Source organism: Somniosus microcephalus, chromosome 3 (assembly GCF_052327205.1).
Source record: "Somniosus microcephalus isolate GS21.2 chromosome 3, FLI_Smic_1.0, whole genome shotgun sequence".
NCBI lineage: Eukaryota > Metazoa > Chordata > Chondrichthyes > Squaliformes > Somniosidae > Somniosus > Somniosus microcephalus.
Window position 1 is genome coordinate 280,943,909 of NC_140989.1, and position 19,902 is coordinate 280,963,810.

The following is a 19,902-nucleotide window of genomic DNA, read 5'->3' on the forward strand; positions in this document are numbered from 1 at the left end:
GTTGAAGTGGGTCTCATGCAACTTGGAGCCAAAGTACACTGGCTGAGTTTGGATTGCATAAGGGACAAATCTAATGTCCTTTCAGAACACCTAACGGAGAAATAGGTTAGCCTGAATCTGTAAACGTAATATCCCCATGGGTCGTTTCTGATTATCTCTTGTTAAGTATAGTTTGGAGCCTCTCCCACCCAAAAAAGATGGAAGATTGTGGTCAGGCAAAGAGAGATACAAATGCTTGATTTATACTGTAATTATAATTCTCCAACAATTTCAGCAGCTCCAAGAACAATATCAAATTGGTCAAAATTTTTATATATATGCAGATTTGGTATCAACTATCACAGTCAATAATGCTGAAAAAAAGGTCTCCATTTCTCTGGTAATACTACGGCTACAAATTGCAACAAAATCTATTATTTCTCTCTCTGTGTAATGCTTTTATTCAAATGGAGCTGAGAATACAGTTTCAGTCAAAAAAGCATGGGAACTGGATCTTGTATGTTCCTTGAAAAAGGAGTTGGATTGCTGATAATCACTGTTCAAGCTGATCCCTGTAATAGAATAAAAGCAGGTGAGTTCAAAGTTCTCCTTATGCTTGTTACACTTTTTTGCAAAACTGCATAATTTTAACGCTTTTAATAAAACAGTATCACTTTGCTAACATTGCATGTTTGGGACTATTGCCCATCAGTCCCAGCCATGTACCAGGAGATCCATTCCCTGAAATTTCAGTTAGCTGTGTGCAGAGAAACCTTTTAAGCTTTATGCTGAATGCTGTCAGGTGGTGCAAACCTTAAATGTTGTAATCAGGTCATAGTATTTATTTAAAGAATGTAGCTTCAATATGTGGGCAATGTTGGGACTTCAAAGTAAAATTATGCATGGATCTTTGATTTTGTCAGTTTGACTTCCCTTTTGTGTTAATACTATGGGTCATATAGCACATTCAATCGTGCTATCAATACTGGCATAGCCCTACCTCCACAGCTTTCTCTTGCAGGAGAGCATGAGAAAGAAAGAGTGCTATGTTACAGCACTGGGAAATTCCTCAGGCAAAGCCAGCCTGCGAAGCAAGAGGGAGAAAAATAAAATGACTTTATGCTCATGATCTTCCACAAACAAAAATGAGATAAATTACCAAATAATCTGTTTTAGTGGTGTTGGTTGAGGGATAAATGTTGGCCAGGGCATCAATAGTATTCTACTCTTCTTCAAATACAGGGTAGTGACATGGAATCTTTTACATCCATCTGAACAGGCAGATAGGAAGTGTCAGCTCAATTATGTGCTCAAGTCTCTGGGGTAAGGCTTGAACACATGACTTTCGGACTTAGAAGCAAGAATGCTACCACCGAGCCAAGGCTGACAATGTAAGCAGGAAGCAATATTCCCACTGCTGCTTATCTCATGGTGAAACTGCAGATGGAGTCTCGTGCATGCATGGTCAAATGCATGCAAAGAGTACTACCACCACCAGAGGGATGTTTAATGATTTAAAAAAACTGAAAAAGTTGACTCTTCAATCATTAAAACAGTGGCACTAAAGTTTGTTTTCAATTTTCAATGGGCAGGGCTATGTGCCAGCTGGTTTAATCCAACCCTTCTGGTATGACCCCTCATTTCTTTCAGGTGGCTTCATAAACAGTACACTGGCTGGGAATTTCCTCATGGTTGCTCCCACTCTGCAGGAAGTGCAGGAGAAACCTTGTTTACAGCGGCAGAGCAGGAGCAGCTCCGAGGAAATATCTGGCCATTGGTACGCATTTGCTCATTGGTGCTACACCCAAAAAGGCACCAACAGCAAAAGTATCATCAAAATGACTTAACAAGTAGCATTTCTGGATTTAAGAGGTAGGATACTGTACTCTGCAGAGGTGAAAATTAGGGTTGAAGACAGGCTTAAGGTACAAACACACAGTGAAAGCAAAGGTCCCTCACTTTGATCATTAGTCCTGAATTTTTATGAGAGGCTGGTTCAGAGGTTGAGAGGTATGCGTACAATATGTATGCATCAATAGTGGAAATTCATTAATGGGCTTTCTATAATGAGATTTACAAGAATGCAATTCCAAAAATAAGCAAATTTGCAATGAAAGCCTGATAGATGCTAATTTTGTTCATGTCTTAATTTTTCTCCTTACAAAAGAATTAACTGTCTTGACACATGCCTTTTTTAAAGTCCTGTAGGTGGAGAGCAGGAAAAAACTGTTATCGAACTATTTCTTAGGGGAGTTTAATTTACCACATACAGTAATTAACACAAACTTGGCTCTGTATAGGATAATGTCATCAAAATAAAAACACACAGAAATGGCTTGAATTCATTATTGGACCCTTGTAGTGTTTAAATCATGTCTTCACCTGAACTTAACATGCATTCATGCTGAATCTCAGTAATACGCCATTGATATAATACAGCCATATCAAAATACAAGGAACATTAGGAATTGGAAATTTCTGTTAACATGTATTAAACCAGCTGATCTTTAGTTTGATGGCTAATTATGGGTCCAAAAAAAAGACAAAGTGCTGCTCCGTTTCAGAAGGTATTAGGACAGCATAGTCTTAGTGACATTAGCAAGGGCAAACTTGGTAAAACAAATGAATGATTCATACAGAAAAGTATGAAAGCATTTTTTTATATAGTTTCATTCATAACAGTTAAGCTAGACTTACACCAATGAAGTTCCCAAAATAAATCACAGAGACTGCTACTGCGATGACTCCGACACCTGCTGCTGCTGCCACACCTAAGACACAAAGCACAAACAGATTTTATGAGGAGTGGGGTATGGAGCAGATGGAGCACATTGGTTTGCACCATGATCCTGAATAGCTATAATTAGAAGCATTCCCAGAATAATGGATTTTTGGACATTTTAGGTGTGTAATTTAAATTGAGGAATTTAGATCAAACCAAATTATCAAAACACATTATCTATGCCAGCAAATGACATTTTAATCATGAAATGGTATTCTTATTAAAAAAAGCTTATTTATGGAGTATGCTTTCCACATGGCTGCTCCTGTCACATATGGAAAGTCAAGAGCTGGGGGTGGCCAGGTAAAGCTACCTCTGGGAATAGAGCATGACTGGGAGCATGAAGGAAGATACCACAGAGCAGGATAAGCTGCCAGAAGAGGGAGGAAGATGGAACTCAACAGGAGGCCATGTCCACAGAGGGTCTCAGGGAGCACTTCTCCTACCTCACCTTCACTGAGGAGCAGTGTATGAGCTATGTCAGCTGCTGCTGCCACAAATGCAGCCTCAAACCAGGGCACTATCTGTGGCTGTTAAGATCACCGTCGCTCACAACTTTTATGCCACGGGCTCCTTTCAAGCTGCAACAAGTGACATTAGCAACATCTTGCTGGGAGGTCAGCGAGGCTCTTTCCACCAAGAGAAGGGTCCTAGGGTCTTAAAAGAAGTGGCTGCAGAGATAAAGGATGCGTTGGGTAAAATCTACCAAAATTCCCTGGATTCTGGAGAGGTCCCAGTGGATTGGAAAACCACAAATGTAACGCCCCTATTCAAGAAAGGAGGGAGGCAGAAAGCAGGAAACTATAGGCCAGTTAGCCTAATTTCTGTCATTGGAAAAATGTTGGAATCCATTATTAAGGAAGTAATAGCATGACATTTGGAAAATCATAATACAATCAAGCAGTCGACATGGTTTTATGAAAGGGAAATCGTGTTTGACAAATTTACTAGAGTTCTTTGAGGATGTAATGAGCAGGGTAGATAAAGGGAAACCAGTAGATGTAGTGTATTTGGATTACCAAAAGGCATTCGATAAGATGCCACATAAAAGGTTACTGCTCAAGATAAGAGCTCACGGGGTTGGGGGTAATATATTAGCATGGATAGAGGATTGGCTAACTAAGAGAAAACAAAGAGTCGGGATAAATGGGTCATTTTCAGGTTGGCAAACTGTAACTAGTAGGGTGCCACAGGGATCAGTGCTGGGGCCTCAACTATTTACAATCTATATTAATGACTTGGATGAAAGGACCGAGTGTAATGTAGCCAAATTTGCTGATGACACAAAGATAGGTGGGAAAGCAAGTTGTGGGGAGGACACAAAGAATCTGAAAAGGTTAAGTGAGTGGGCAAAAATTTGGCAGATGGAGTATAATGTGGGAAAATGTGAGGTTATCCACTTTGGAAGGAAGAGTAAAAAAGCAAATTAAATAGAGAGAGACTACAAAATGCTGCGGTACAGAGGGATCTGGGGGTCCTCGTACATGAAACACAAAAAGTTAGCATGCAGGTACAAGTAATTAGGAAGGCAAATGGAATGTTGGCCTTTATTGCAAGGGGGATGGAGTATAAAAGTAGGGAAGTTTTGCTATAACTGTACAGGGCGCTGGCGAGACCACACCTGGAGTACTGCGTACAGTTTTGGTCTCCTTATTTAAGGAGGGATATACTTGCATTGGAGGCAGTTCAGAGAAGGTTCACTAGGTTAATTCCTGAGATGAAGGGGTTGCCTTATGAAGAAAGGTTGAGCAGGTTGGGCCTATATTCACTGGAGTTTAGAAGAATGAGAGGTGATCTTATTGAAACATATAAGATTCTGAGGGGACTCGACAGGGTAGATGCAGGGAGGATGTTTCCCCTCGTGGGGGAATCTAGAACTAGGGCATAGTTTCAGGATAAGAGGTCGCCCATTTAAAATGGAGATGAGAAGGAATTTCTTCTCTGAGGGTCATGAATCTTTGGAATTCTACCCCAGAGAGCTGTGGAGGCGGAGTCATTGAATATATTCAAGGTGGAGATAGACAGATATTTGAGCTACAGGGGAGTCAAGGGTTATGGGGAGCGGGCAGGAAAGTGGCGTTGAGGCCAAGATCAGATCAGCCATGGTCTTATTGAATGGTGGGGCAGGCTCGAGGGGCCTAATGGCCTATTCCTACTCCTGTTTCTTATGTTCTAGAAACACTTACATCTCCTTCCCCATTGACAGAGAAGCAGGAGAAGACAGCACAAGGTTTTGTCTGCATGGCAGGCTTCCCCAATGGTGCAAGGTGCCATTGACTGCAAGCAAATTGCCTTGCATGCTCCCCATCAGAACCCTGCAATATTCATCAATTGAAAGGGATTCCACTTCCCCAGCTGGCAACTAGTTTGTGACCACAGACAGTGCGTCATGAAGGTCTGTGCCCACTATCCTGGCAGCAGTAACGACTTTTTCATTCTGTGCCAGTCCTCTGTGCCGCTTTTATTCCAACCAGGCCTCTTAGTTAAACGCTGGCTATTGGGTGACAAGGGTTATCCCCAGCTCACATGCCTCATGGCTCCAGTTAGGAACTCGCAAAGAGGCGGCAAATCAGGTCTACAATGAGATCCATGCTACCACAAGGAACATCATTGAGCAGACAATCGGCGTCCTCAAACAACACCTCCACTGCCTGGACCATTCAGGAGCAGCCCTGCAATCCACTGCTGAGTGGGTATCCAGATTTATGGTCGTCTGCTGCATGCTCCACAACTTTGCCATCAGGAGAGATCAGCCCTTACCACCACCTGCACCCCAACAAATTGAGGAGGAGAGGCAGCGACCAAGAGAGACCCATTCCACTGAAGCTTTGAGATCAGCTGATTGAGGAGCCATTCCACTAACCATAATTCCAAGTCCCCATTTACCAGCATTCCACACTCCTTACTTTTCTTCTTTCAATCACCATCACAGTCTCTTCTTTTATTCAACACATTGGCCGGAATTTTGCCGGCGCTCAGCAGATGAGATGGGTGGCGGGTCAGCTGTTAAATTTAAAATGATTGACAGCAGGTCGGGAACCCGCTGTCAAAACGCGCACACTGGACTTTCCCGATGTCGGGTCTGCCAGCGCTGAGCAGACCCGACAGGCAGTGGCGAGGGAGGCAATTAAAATCATTAGTGGCTTGTTTACAGCCACTTATCAATGGTTTTTTTCCCCAGTATTTTGGATTTGACAGGTCGCCCACCACTTTCCTGCTGTGCCTAGACCTCGTCTGTGAAGCTTAGGTGGGAGATCAGTGGCCATTGAATCAGCTAATGAGCTGACAGCTTCAAATGTCAAGTCAAAGCACCCAGCTGATTGAGACATGTTCCCTTAACCACTAACTTCTGAAAACTGCATTTCCACTACAGATTCAGGATGCTCCAAGTCTTTACACAAGTCTCCATCCAGGCTGACCTCATTACCTCTCCCACCATTGACAGATCGCTCTGTCATCTCTACTTCACCTGCCATCTATTCCATCAGCATGGGTGCCCTTGAAACTCTCTCACCTTGGTCCTCAGAATCCCACCACGATCAGCCCCAACACCAGCAGCACCAACAACAACACTAACCTTCTCCGCAATCACCTGATGCTGCACAGAACAGAGGGCATCAGCACCCGACCACATTGCTGCCCGTGAAGCCAGGATGGCCTCACCATGGCCACATTTACTTCACTTGACGCTGTACACCCTGGCTGCCACATGATACACTAGGTTGGCACCACCCCACACCAACAACATAAAGTATCCCTACAATGCCCAAGCCATTCCTTTCACACTCACCACCATTGCAGGTGGTACTGTTATGTCTCACCATTCACTGCAACTCACTAAGCCACTTCCAAAGGTGCACACAAATCTGTCCAAGAACGCAAATTGTTGAAAATAAAGAATTTAATGTTTGACAGCACATTATCAGAAACTTCACATGAACATTGGCTAAAACACCCACGTGCCTACCCTTGTGTGTTGCAAGTTCGTATGATTGCATTAGGATGAGGGTGAGTGTGAGGGGTGGCTAGTGAGATGGGGATGTGATAATGTAGATAGAGAGGGATGGGTGGAGGTGCAAGGTAAGTTAGTGTGAGTAAGGATATGCAGGAATAGGGTAGGGAAGGCAGAGTGATGGGGATATGATCAGTGGCACAGCAGGATGAGGTTGAGTGTGGCTTTGCAGTAACGTTTCGTGATCTACTGAGATCATTGAAAGGTTTGAGCAACTGGAGCCAGGTCCTCCTGATGACATCCCTGCTTGTGCCTTCCTGTGCAATCAGGTTGCGTTGGTTTCCTGGGGAGGTCTCTTCTGCCCATGGGAAAGGAAGAGGACCTCCCTGTGTGCTGTGACTCCCTCTATAAACATATAGAGGGGTGCAGCCGTGCACCTCTGCGCAGTGCTCGTCAGTGTTTGCAGCACCTCAATGCTGTAGAACACTGACAGCACAAATGTCAAACTAAATTTGGGCATGGTCCCTTTAAGGAAACCGGCTGATGATGCGTCATCAGACCGGCTTCCTTCAATTGGCCGGGAAACATGCTGGGCGGGCTTAACAAGCCCAATCATCGGAAAGTAATTTTGGAAGCCGGGATAGAGCCAGCAGCGGGGCCGAGACCCACCACCGACATCGCCCGTCTCGGACCTGCCGAGGTAGGGTAAATCATGGCCATTATCTTTTTTTCCCTCAATTGACTGCAAATATAAAAGCCAACACCAAATGCAAATCCAAAACCAAATTTATCAAATCAATAATCTTACACTTTACACAAAAACTAATCACCCTTGTGTATTACCTTGTGCCTGTCCTTCATGTTCCTTTCCCTATCTTGGTGATCCTACGAGGTGCTTCCCCAGTGGCTGAAGCTTGGAAGGAGGAAGGCTGCTGAGTTTCAATTGAGGTGACTGCAGATGGCCTTGGAGGATGACCTCGAGCAGCTCTGGGCCTAGAGGGGCCGGCTGCAGACTGCAACATCTCGGCTTGAGCTGCAGCAGTCTGGGCCGGTTGGCTGACAGGCAACAGCAAGGGCACTGACGGAGTGGCAGGTGCGGAAGCAGGTATGCTGTCCTCCTAAGAGAGGACAGCAGGTTCCTCTTCCATGGAGTCAATGCCACTCTCCTGGGGCGGCAGCACAGCACGCCTAGTGCTCTGTTGGAGAATAGAGTGCTGGACTGTTGATTCGCCCTCGAAGCCCCTTTCAACAGTGGCACCCAGAGCCAAGCTGGCAGTTATCTAGGCTTCTGTGGCGGCATTTAGTGTTGCAATGGACAGTCAGATTCACCTTGAGTGGCTCCTGGTGGGTTCTACTGCAGTGCTGATTAAGGTGATCAACCGTTTCATGTTGGAAAGGATGGGCTCTAAGTTCTGCGCAAAGTTGGAGATGGACACCTCCATGCTATGTGACATTGTATGCAAGCTCTCTAGCAGGCTTCCCAGTGTACCAAGCATTTCTTGGTGTATGCCCGTTAGCCTTCTTTGGTAGCCCGGCGCATCGAAGTTCACATCTCATAGAATCATAGAATGGTTACAGCACAGAATGTGGCCATTTGGCCTGTCGAGCCTGTGTTGGCTCTCTGCAAGAGCACTCCAGCTAGTCCCACTCCCCCACCCTTTCCCCGTAGCCCTACATATTTTTCCCTTCAGGTACTTATGCAATTCCCTTTTGAAAGCCGCAATTGAATCTGCTTCCACCACCCTTTCAGTCAGTGAATTCCAGATCCTAACCATTTGCCGCGCAAAAAAGTTTTTCCTTATGTCGCCTTTGGTTCTTTTGCCAATCACCTTAAGTCTGTGTCCTCTGGTTCGCGACCCTTCCGCCAATGGGAACAGTTTCTCTCTATCTACTCTGTCTAGAACCCTCATGATTTTGAACACCTCTATCAAATCTCCTCTCAACCTTCTCTGCTCTAAGGAGAACAACCCCAGCTTCTCCAGTCTGTCCACATAACTGAAGTCCCTCATTCCTGGAGCTATTCTTGTAAATCTTTTCTGCACCCTCTCTAAAGCCTTCACATCCTTCCTGAAGTGCGGTCTCCTCTGCAGCAGGACTACTATCTGACCTCACCCTCTAGCGAGCTGGCACCTGTGGCGTCCTGGTCCTCTGCCCTGGCTCTTATGCACTTGTACCTGGTGGCTCACCACATGCAGATCTTTCCTCTAACCTAGCCCATAAATTCCACGTAGTCTCAGTAGTTGAGCTGGTGGCTGTGAGAGTGAGATCAAGTGACAGTGCATCTTCATTATCACTCGTCATCTTCCTCCACTGGCTGAGGGACTTCCACATCCTAGTGAGCTGAAATGAAAAAGGGACAAGCATTAGGTTGTGGTGTGGGGAGAGCAGAGAGGAAGAAGTGTATGTGTTGAGGGCATCTGCAGCTTGTCATGCTTGCGTGTGGGGTGAGGAAGAAGTGAGAAGAGAGAAGGAGCATTAGGTATGAAGAAACCCTGCTCGGTGTGTCCTCCAGCATTGCCAGTGGCCACGTCTCATTATTGCCAGCATCGTCTCCTCAATGGGGGAAAGGGTGTATACTTACACTGCTCCTCCACCGGTGGCAATCTGCTGCCTAATATTATACGCCACCATTAGTGTATTAGTGAGAGTCTTGCGACATGTTTGGGTAATGTGGCTATCATCATTGAATAACTGCCAGTATGTGTGTGTGAGATGTGAGTGTGAAGTTTGTAATAGTGCTGAGTGTGTGAGAGTGAGGTGAAGGATATCAATTGAATTGTGTTGTACTGATTGCTGCAGATTGCACGTTGGTGGGGGAGGGAGGTGGAGTGAATTTGGCAGTTAATGAGGCTATGTTATCAAATGCCATTTGAAGACTGTTCTTACCGTGACAATTCTTGTCAGGTCATTAAACTTCTTCCGGCATCCATGTCTGAAAAGCCATGCTCCTTGCAATCACCTTGTCTTCAACTTCCTCCCACTGTCTGCCATCAGATGCCTGGAAGGCTTCCTGCCCCCAGGAGATACAGAATGTCCCTCCTTCTGTCTACCTCCTGCACCAAGGTCTCCAGTGAAGCACTTGAGAACCGTAGGGCTTGATTTTCATTGGGCCGTGGAGGCGGGATTGGAGGCGTGTGGGGGGTTAAAATGGTGAAATCGGGGGGTACGAACCCATCCCGCCTCCATGCCAGTTTCAAAGGAGGTGGATACCCGACCTGTGCTGGGACCCGCCTCCCAGAGGCGGGAAGGGGATTAGTGCCAATTAACTGCCTGTTAACAGATAGTTAACAGGCAGTTTTTAGCCTAATCCCTATTTTTATCCCTGAAGTGTGGGATTCCCGACGGCTCCAAACCACGCCAAGTTAGCGAGGTGGACCGTCGGGCTGAAGGGCTTGGAGGGTTCGAGATGTCCGGTGTTCAGGTGAGTGATGTGTGCATGAGTGCAGAGGTAAGTGTGTTTGGTGTGTGTAAAGTGTTTAATTAAGTTTTACTTACCTTTGCAGCCTTCCTTCCTTCAGGTCTCGGGAGTCACTCAACACACCGGCACAGAAAGCAGAATGGCCGCGAGCTGTCAAAATCTGCAGCATTCTGCTTTCTGTTCTGGAGAGATCTCTAAATCAGCTTGAGAGGAAGGAATTAACTTAGTCTACAGATTGTCAGTGTTCAACAGCTTCAAAGAGCTGTCAAACGCTGATATTTCATCTGTCAAAAGCTCTTGACAGATGAAATGTCAATCTGTGACGTCACCTGTTGCCGGGTGGCCCTTAATTGGCCTGCTGAGCCCACTGGGCGGGCTCAACAAGGTCAATCAAGTGAAAATCGCATGGGTTGGCCACAACTCGATGGAGACGGGACTACAACCCCAAAAGTTGTAGTCCCGCCTCCTACACGCCTCCAGTATCAAAATCCAGCCCGTAGTGTCCACTCTCTGCCAGCTTCAGCCATTTCACCTCACAGATGATTTCCACTTGATTTGCAGCCACAGCAACTCCCCTTTAAGAGGTACCGGCTGCCTTTAAGTAGCGTCTTGGACTCCCGATATCAGGCACCCTCCTCTTGTGTGCAGACAATGAACAGCACAGATAGCACTGGATGAATGCAGCAATTATGATAATCAGCAGGGAGCATGGAGTTTACATGCTGCCTGCATGGCAATTATCAGGCATGGGTTAATCGCGGACCATGATCCCATGTCCGTTCTCCCTACATCGAGACAAACGGTGGTTAATATACTAATGTAAATCCCGCCGCCCCCCCCCCCCTTGTCTGGTCATGAGGGCTCCGCAGGGAGGCATCTTTTGGGCTGTGAGATAGAGACACAGGCAGTCATCCCTTTGAAATAGAAAGCTGCTAGAGCCCTCCAAAACCTTGCACTATCAAGTCCAGCTCCAGAATAGATTCAACTGAGAACACTAGGATAAACACAGTCCGATCCCTTCTCATGTTCAATACTTCAAAAAGGGAGACTGTACGCAAATAATTAAGCTTGAGACAGATAAATGGAAGACATAATTCCTTCAGATTAAGCTCTCTTCCATAGTCATTCCTTGAATGTCAAGTGAGATGGTATCACCGCCTGTCTCCAGAAAACAGGACGGCAACAACTCCAGAAACACAGGAAATAGTCCAACAGGTACTTGTAGTACCAATTTCAACAGAACTGGGAATGCTACCCAGTTATATGTAACTTACCCTTGTATTTAAACCCAGTGTCTATGATTTCCTCCTCGTCTTTGAATGATAGATCTTGTTCTTTAAACAAAGAAAATAGAATTCTGATTAGCCAAAATTAACTTTCTTCCCTATAGAATTATGTCTCAAATCTCTTATCTATAGATAATCTATGCATGCCAGGTGAGTATTAAATACACAGGATGTTATTGACAACAATAAAACACAATGAAACTTTCACAAGTGATTCAAACTAGTTAACTCATGAAGAACAACTCCATTTTAAACTCCAAAAACACTTTTATGATTTTAACAACAAAGAACTAAGACTCATAACTAGCAAGCCACAAAGTAAAAAAAAACCAAGTGGGGAACATGACATTAACCCTCAAACTTGAGATACTCTCGGAAACTGCTCCTGGCTGTGGAAAAGTTAGCTGCCATTCTGATGCAGACTTAATAAAGTATGCAGTTGCTGTCTGATAAATAACTACATAAACTGCAAAGGACTTACTTTGATAAGAATGTACTGGAAACTGTAGTGAATGATGGGGAGCAAAATGAAATCGTAAGTGACTTATAAGGTGGGGTGTCACATGACTTACCTTAATTAAAGGCACAATATCAATTAAAAGATCTGCCTTGTTCTAAGGTTGCAATGGCACAGCTTTTCTCCTTTCATATCAACTATGTAGATGTAGCAAATGTCAATGTACGGAGATTGAGAATCATAGAATTAATTGTAAATCACTATTTACTTTGTGATTTGGAGCACTATTTTTTGCCAGTTTAGCTGCACTAGTGTTCTGCAATAATTTGAAACTAGTGGTCCTCATAGTACAGCCTTTGGGTCACCTGTGTTCTACTTCCCCTTGATCTGTGGCCCTCGGAAAACTTGCTAATCTCCAGATTGTCATTCCTGGCCTACCTGGCCATAGGATTCAGCAGCACTCTCTTCCCTTCTCTGGCTCTCCAGAAAAGTAAAGCATTGGAATCGCATTAGGAAACAGGGCTATCCTTGCATCCATACAGCAAGTGAAAGAGTAGTTTTAAATCTATAGTGCTATTGATCTTGTGGTTTTATTTCCCCCTCCTTTCTCCGATGAGGAGGTGCCATCTCCCCAAATCGCAACCTACCATGGTGGCTTGATTAAAACCAGGAGCCCACAATGGAAGGAATCACATCACTCTATGGTGCAGAATGTTGGAGATTGGTTCTCAAGTGAAATACTGTTTCACTCTGTGACCCTTTCAAAAAGTCACTGATCAACACTACCCATTAATGCAATCTTACACCAGGTGATGGTATGTTACCGTAAGAAAGATCATTTTTAAGTTATATTCTAGGCCAAACATCAAATTACATGAAAATACCAGCTCTGTTGCAATACATTGCATTTTGTACCTTCAATATGCAGTCTTAATTATAACCACCTCAACGTCGTCACTATGGGCTACATTTTCCACCCACTGTCTAGGAATGTGAAGAAAATCTAGACATATATCTCTAATTCTTCACATTTTTAAAATTATGTACCCATAATCTCCCATTTGTTGAACCACACTCTCTCTAATTTTACCTTGGCTTGCTTCGACCCCCAGCTCTTCTATAGTTGTTCCATCCAAGTATAAAACAAAATAAAATTAAACAAAATGTTAGACAAGTGGGTACTAGCAAAGGAAAAAGAAATATGCTCTATTCATGGACAGCTACAAATTAAAATAAACATTAAATACATTAGGTAATGGTTGGAACTTTCAACTTTGGTGAGGGTGTAAAACGGGTCATCTGGGATCTGCCGTCCGTTTTATATACCCATCTGATTTTTCTTTCCCCAATGGGGTGTAATGGCCAGCTGATCCGATATCGCGCGTTTTATGCCCTTGCTGAAGTTGAAAGTTCTGACGAATATTTCTATGAACAATGAAAGACATGTTTATTTGGAGAGTTTTGCACATTTATAAAGGATTAAATAAAAACAGCTGTTCTTTTTGACATTTAACTTCACGGTCCTTTTATGTATTAACAAGTAACTGTAATAAAGAAAGCTGTTGAGACATTTTTGTAGAAAATACAATGGATATGAAGAACAGCTAATTGATATCTTTATAGCTCAGGTCATTTCCAAATACAGGAAACTTTGGTTTATCCGGAGGTTAACTGTCCGGAATGCTCGATCCACCGGCAAAAATCAGGAGCCGTTTCGTTAGTTTTTTTTTCTTTTTGTTGCTTTTTTTTCACCAGTCAGGCTCTGCAAGGTCTAGCTGAAGCTGTTGCTTAGCTACATAGATGCTTGCAAGGTACGGCCGACTGTTTAGAAGCTGTTGCTAAGCAACAGGGTTTGTTGCTAGATACGGAGTTTAACATTAGCGCTGGTTTGTCCGGCAGTTTTGATGGGACGGCAACAGCTCGGTCCCGTTGGTGCTGGATATCAGTTTCCTGTATTCTTTTCCCACGCTCACCACTTAAGACAACTACAATATTTTGACCTGTACCTCTTACGAACTGAACATTAACCTTAGGCATGCACTAAATGGGATGTAATGCACCTATAGACTAACAATCTACCCTTTTACCACTGGGTTTATATCAGAAATAATACGGAATGCCCATTACATACGGTTCTCCAATAGGCAGAAAAACACCACATTACTAGACCATATATTTCAGACTAAACTACAAATTAAATTTATTATGAAACAGAAAAATAGGAGCAGAAGTAGGCCATTCGGCCCTTCGAGTCTGCTCCGCCATTCAATATGATCATGGCTGATCCTCTATCTCAATACCATATACCCGATCTCTCCCCATACCCCTTGATGCCTTTTGTGTCTAGAAATCTATCTATCTCCTTCTTAAATATATTCAGTGACTTGGCCTCCACAGCCTCCTGTGGTAGAGAATTCCACAGGTTCACCACCCTCTGAGTGAAGAAATTTCTCCTCATCTCAGTCCTAAATGTCCTACCCCGTATCCTGAGACTGTGACCCCTCGTTCTAGACCCCCCAGCCAGAGGAAACATCCTCCCTGCATCGTCTGTTTAGCCCTGTCAGAATTTTATACGTTTCAATGAGATCCCCTCTCATTCTTCTAAACTCTAGTGAATACAGGTCTAGTCGACCCACTCTCTCCTCATACGACAGTCCTGCCATCCCAGGAATCAGTCTGGTGAACCTTCGCTGCACTCCCTCTATGGCAAGTATATCCTTTCTTAGGTAAGACCAAAACTGCACACTGTACTCCAGGTGTGGTCGCACCGAGGCCCTGTACAACTGTGGTAAGACATCCTTGCTCCTGTATTCAAATCCTCTTGCAATGAAGGCCAACATACCATTTGCCTTCCTAACTGCTTGCTGCACCTGCACGTTTGCTTTCAGTGACTGGTGTACAAGGATACCCAGGTCCCTTTGTACATCAGCATTTCCCAATCTAGCACCATTTAAATAATACTCTGCCTTTCTGTTTTTCCTACCGAAGTGGATAACCACATTTATCCACGTTATACTGCATCTGCCATGTATTTGCCCACTCACTCAACTTGTTTAAATCGCCTTGAAGCCTCTTTGCATCCACCTCACAACTCACAATCCCATCTAGTTTCGTGTCGTCAGCAAACTTGGAAATATTACATTTGGTTCCCTCATCCAAATTATTGATATATATTGTGAAAGCTGGGGCCCAAGCACTGATCCCTGCGGTACCCCACTAGTCACCACCTGCCACCCCAAAAAAGACCCATTTATTCCTAGTCTCTGTTTCCTGTCTGTTAACCAATTTTCAGTCTATGCCAGTATATTACCTCCAATCCCATGTGCTTTAATTTAGCTCACTAACCTCTTATGTGGGACTTTATCAAAGGCCTTCTGAAAATCCAAATACATCACATCCACTGGCTCTCCCTTATTTATTCTACCAGTTACATCCTCAAAAAACTCCAGTAGGTTTGTCAAACACGATTTCCCTTTCATAAATCCATGTTGACTTTGTCTAACCCCGTTGAGAAAGAAATATATACAAATGCAAGTAAAATAAGCAAATAAAGCACTACAGCACTTAACTTGCATGGATACTTCTAATAAATTATTTTCTGAATCTAATGTAACAAATCATTTTGGGATTCTAGGGAGGGAAAATTCAGTACCTTAGTGCCTCCCGTTAGCGCCAGCAGATGGCGCTAACGGGGCACGGATGCAGTCGCGCTGGGGTGAAGCGAATCCAATGACGCACGTCAAATCCGGCCCCCCCATTGTGCTGCCGGTATGAGGTACCACCGGGGACTTCAACACCAGGCAGATTGTGACGGCAGTGAGCGACCTTAGCGCCTCGACCAGACAACGACAGTGAGAGCTGGCATGCAGCTGCAGGAAGCCAGCTCCAGCGACGTTATTTAAAGGCATCAGCATTAATCACTCCCAGCTGTCAGGGCAGGTTAGTTTCAGTGGTTTGTTGTCAGTTTCACCCACTAGAGCAGTTCCTATGAGTAATTTCAAGCTTCCTTTGTATCAGCAGTCTGCTGGCAACTACAAAGTATCTACATTTATTGTTCAAAGATTCAAACTGCTACACTTGGTAACATTAATGGGGCTGTACTGGCATGCCAACTCACCCTCCAGGGTCTACGTTGGAGGGAGCGTAGGCAGTGAGAAACACGGGAACATGTGCACAGAGAGATGAGGAGGGACATCAGGGCTCTCAACAGGAGGCCTTACCTTCCGAGGGTATTCCAACAGCACTTCTCCTACCTTTAATTAAGTGACGAGCATTGTATTAGATGGCTCCGCATCACCAAGATGGTGGTCACAGAACTGTGCCACCTCCTCCAAACAGACCGCCAGCCTCACACCAGGATGACTTAAACCCCAGATCCCTTTTGCTCACCACATCTCCATCGTACCTTTCCTGTGTCATGCCATATCACAGCGTCCCCCTGGGCGCAAAGGTGAAATGTGAGAGACCACAAAATATTGCAAATTCCATGAATACATTTATGCATAAACATGTCACACATATCACATTCATTCTAATAACTAATGACCCGTTGAATAGCTGTCATTGTGTGCAAGATGTGAGATGTGGGTGTGAGTGTTGGTAGGTAGAGATTGTAGGTGGATAAGTGCTGGGGATCAGGTGCTTTGGGCAGTGTGTGAAGACTGTGGTACAGATGGTGGTATGTAGCATTTGTTGAAGCATTCAATCACCCCGAGGTGGATCTGCCATGAACACACCTGCTTCAGTCCTCCGGCTCCTTCTCCTTGTTGTGCTTTTCCTTGCTGAGGCAGCTGCACAGCCAGCAATGCTGAGACTGAGGGGCTGCAGTATCAAAGAATCTCCCCTTTAAGTACTGGGAAAAGCCTGTGGCAATGATGAGTTGCGATATGACTGCACCCGATATTGGTCCACCCTTTAAGTGTAATACCAATAAGCTAGGCCTTTAAGACTTCACTTAGCGCTCCAATCATTTCTTTGAGCAGTGAGAATGAATTTTGCACGCAGTCTGAAGCATTAGAGCCTGGCCCTAATTCTCAAACTTTTCTAATGATACCGCTATAATGAATTTCTAGCCCTAGGTCTTTTATCAGAGCCTCATTAAAACTGAGTCCTTTGTTTTTTATATGTTAGCACATCCCTTTGCACTCAACGAGTTCTGTCAAGCTATAGTGATCTGAAAATACAGCACATCTGAATGAACTCAACAACCTAGGTCTGTCGTATGCATATAGCTGGTCCAGACAGCTACTCATACCTCATAAAAAATATATATTTTTCCTCACTAAGCAAGTTTATTTGAAGAAGCCATAGGTCAGTTCTCAATAGGCAGGTACACATTTTTTATAATGAATAATGGCCTGTATTTTCCGATGACTACGGCTGTGTACACGCCCGTAAGGGACATCGGAAATGCCGGTTTCAGGCATGCAAAGCGCATGCGCTGAAAACCGGCATTTCCGATCTTGACAGGTCGCACGCCTGCCCTGGAGAAGGGCCTCTGCAGGGGGAGGGTTCTGCAGAACCCTCCGCCCGCTGAAAACCCTTAGAAATCTTAAGCCTGGTAAAAGCTTAGCGTAAGGCCTGCTTTTACCAGCATAAGAGTTTTAAAAAGTTTTTTAAATTATTTTTTTCACTCATTTATAATTTTAAAATACTTCTAAAAAAGTTAAGTTTATTTTTAGCCCCTAAAAAACTTTAATTATTTTTTTCAAAAAATTTAATGTTCGTTTAAAATATTTAATGTAATGTAATTTTAACTCATTTTAAAAACGTGATGGTTTTTAAAAAATGTATTTAATGTTTTGATGTCTTTTTTCAGTGATCCCCATTCATACTTTTGACAGGTCTATCAGATTCCCTTCTTTCATTGGCTCACGTGATCCCAGGGACGCTTGCGAACCCCCTGCACCCCTGGGATACGTGGGCCCTGCACATTTCAACTGTGGAGAGGCCCAGGAGCGGAAATGGCCGGACCTCGAGAGCCCTCAGGTAAGGGTGTAGATTTTTTCCCCGATAGGAGGCATCTGCACACAGGAAGCCTCAGATCAGAAATTACAGGCCATTGTCTGTTAGGTGGAGTACTCAAAGGGATTGTGGGTCAGATAAAGGGCCAAAAATAGTCCTAATTGTGTTGTAGCCTTAATTCTCCAATTTGCACTCCCTTTGTACAAAGTTCAAAGCTGGGAGAGTGGGGTTGTTGAATTTATAATGGAAACATTATGTTGTGTATGTAATATGTGTGCTACTTTGAACCTATGGACAGGACTGCACTACTTGTAGGGCGTAGTGATACGCAGTACCACTCCTGGCCATAGGGGTATAAATAGTACTGTGGGTACTGATCTCCCCTCAGTTCCCGCCTGTGGGCATGAAGTAAAGACCTACATGCAGTCCCTACCTCCAACCAGTAAAGACCTGTTTGAGTTATACGTTTAAGTCTTTGTGTTAATTGTTCAATACAATACACATACTTAACACTGGCGACGAGTCGGTTCGAACCCTGCGGCAGTTATTCCACGGTGGCTTCGTCCAAAGACAGGACGTTGAAGAGAGGTTTCAATCCTCAACACCCCACTCAAAACTGAAGGGCAGCAGAAATCCTGACAGCTTCCAGCGACTGGAAGCGACAGGCATTAGGACCCTGAAGCCTCCATAACCTCGTGGGTAAGCCAGAGCCCGGGAGGGAGCGAGCAAGAGCCGCGCGAGCGGGTGAGCCAGAGGCCGGGAGCCGCTTCAAGTGCGAGGCGCAGCGCGGGCCAGCGATCGGGACCAAAGATAAGGGCCGCACTCGGACTGAAAGGCGCGGCGGCTGCAGAAGCTCAAGGTGCGAGAGCCGCGGTGCACAGCGCGGGCTATCGATCGCACAGAAGATAAGGGCCGCACTCGGGGGCTGAAGGGAGACGGCGTCGGGGGACGGGTGAAGACCGCCAAGCGCGGGAAAACCGCCATTTTGTGGGCGGAGGACGACGGCAAGAGCGGGAAGCCGCCATCTTTGATAACAAGTAAAGAAAATAAAATCTGAGAAATTGCAAATCTACAATGCCTAAACACGGGAATATTAGCACCTTTGATAGTGACCTCGAAGATTGGGCCATATATGTTGAAAGAGTAAAAAATTATTGTAAGGCCAATAAAATTCGTGACCAAGATAAAGCTCTAACATTATTAAATTTAATGGGTGCGAAGACATACGGGCAATTGAAACACCTGTTATCACCAGATGAACCGGCGGATAAGACGTTCGATGAGATTGTTACTGTCCTGAAAGATCATCTAAACCCCACGCCGCTGATGCTAGCGGAACGATTTAAATTTTACGACAGAAGGCAGCTACAGCATGAAAGCAATGCTGAATATTTGCTGGAATTGCGTAAATTAGCGAAATATTGCCAGTTTGGAACGGGACTGACAGATGCACTACGAGACAAATTTATGTGTGGTTTATTTAAACAGGATACACAAAAGCGACTGCTCGAGGAGAATGAGCTGATGCTTGAGAAGGCGGTCGCTATGGCAGCAGCACACGAAGCCGCAGCGAGAGGCACGGCAGTAATGCAGCTACGGTCACCGGAGCTCAGTGCACACAAATTGGGTGTGAGTTCTGGCAAATGTTATCGTTGTGGAAAGACAACGCATGATCAGAACCAGTGTTGGTTTAAAAACCAAGAATGTAGAACTTGTGGTAGGCTTGGACATATAGCTAGAGTATGCAGGTCAGGGAAGAAGACCAGCAACAAGAAGTCACCGCAAGGAAAATACGCAAAGGTACACAAGGTGACTGAACAGGAGTCCGATTCAGACGCTAGCAGTAATGAACTGGCTAGCTTAAGCTGTAATGAACTGGCTAGCTTAAGAGTACTCAACGCTGGTAAGGGTGCAGACCTCCAGACAATTTGGGTCACTCTTCAGATAGAAGGAGTCCAAGTAAAACTGGAATTGGACACTGGATCGGCATTGACGGTCATAAATAAGAAAGATTACGGAAAGTTATTCCAACATATTCCCCTACAGGATACGGGGATTATATTG

At 44.6% G+C, this 19,902-nt stretch overlaps 1 protein-coding gene across 10 annotated transcripts in view; it reads right to left on the reverse strand.

Moving 5' to 3' along the window:
• Positions 1-413: 413 nt before the first annotated feature.
• LOC147122003 (protein odr-4 homolog) overlaps positions 414-19,902 on the reverse strand; it is a 440,279-nt gene continuing 420,790 nt past the window's right edge. For 9 of the 10 annotated variants that reach the window (XM_085982624.1, XM_085982628.1, XM_085982625.1 and 6 more), the window contains 4 exons: positions 12,965-12,991; positions 11,406-11,465; positions 2,677-2,750; positions 414-551 (listed from right to left, as the gene is read on the reverse strand). In XM_085982624.1, coding sequence (XP_085838750.1) covers positions 540-551; positions 2,677-2,750; positions 11,406-11,465; positions 12,965-12,991 — 173 coding nt within the window. In that variant the 3' untranslated portion in view covers positions 414-539. The remainder of the gene's footprint in view (positions 552-2,676; positions 2,751-11,405; positions 11,466-12,964; positions 12,992-19,902) is intronic. The other variant, XM_085982627.1, reaches the window with a different exon arrangement.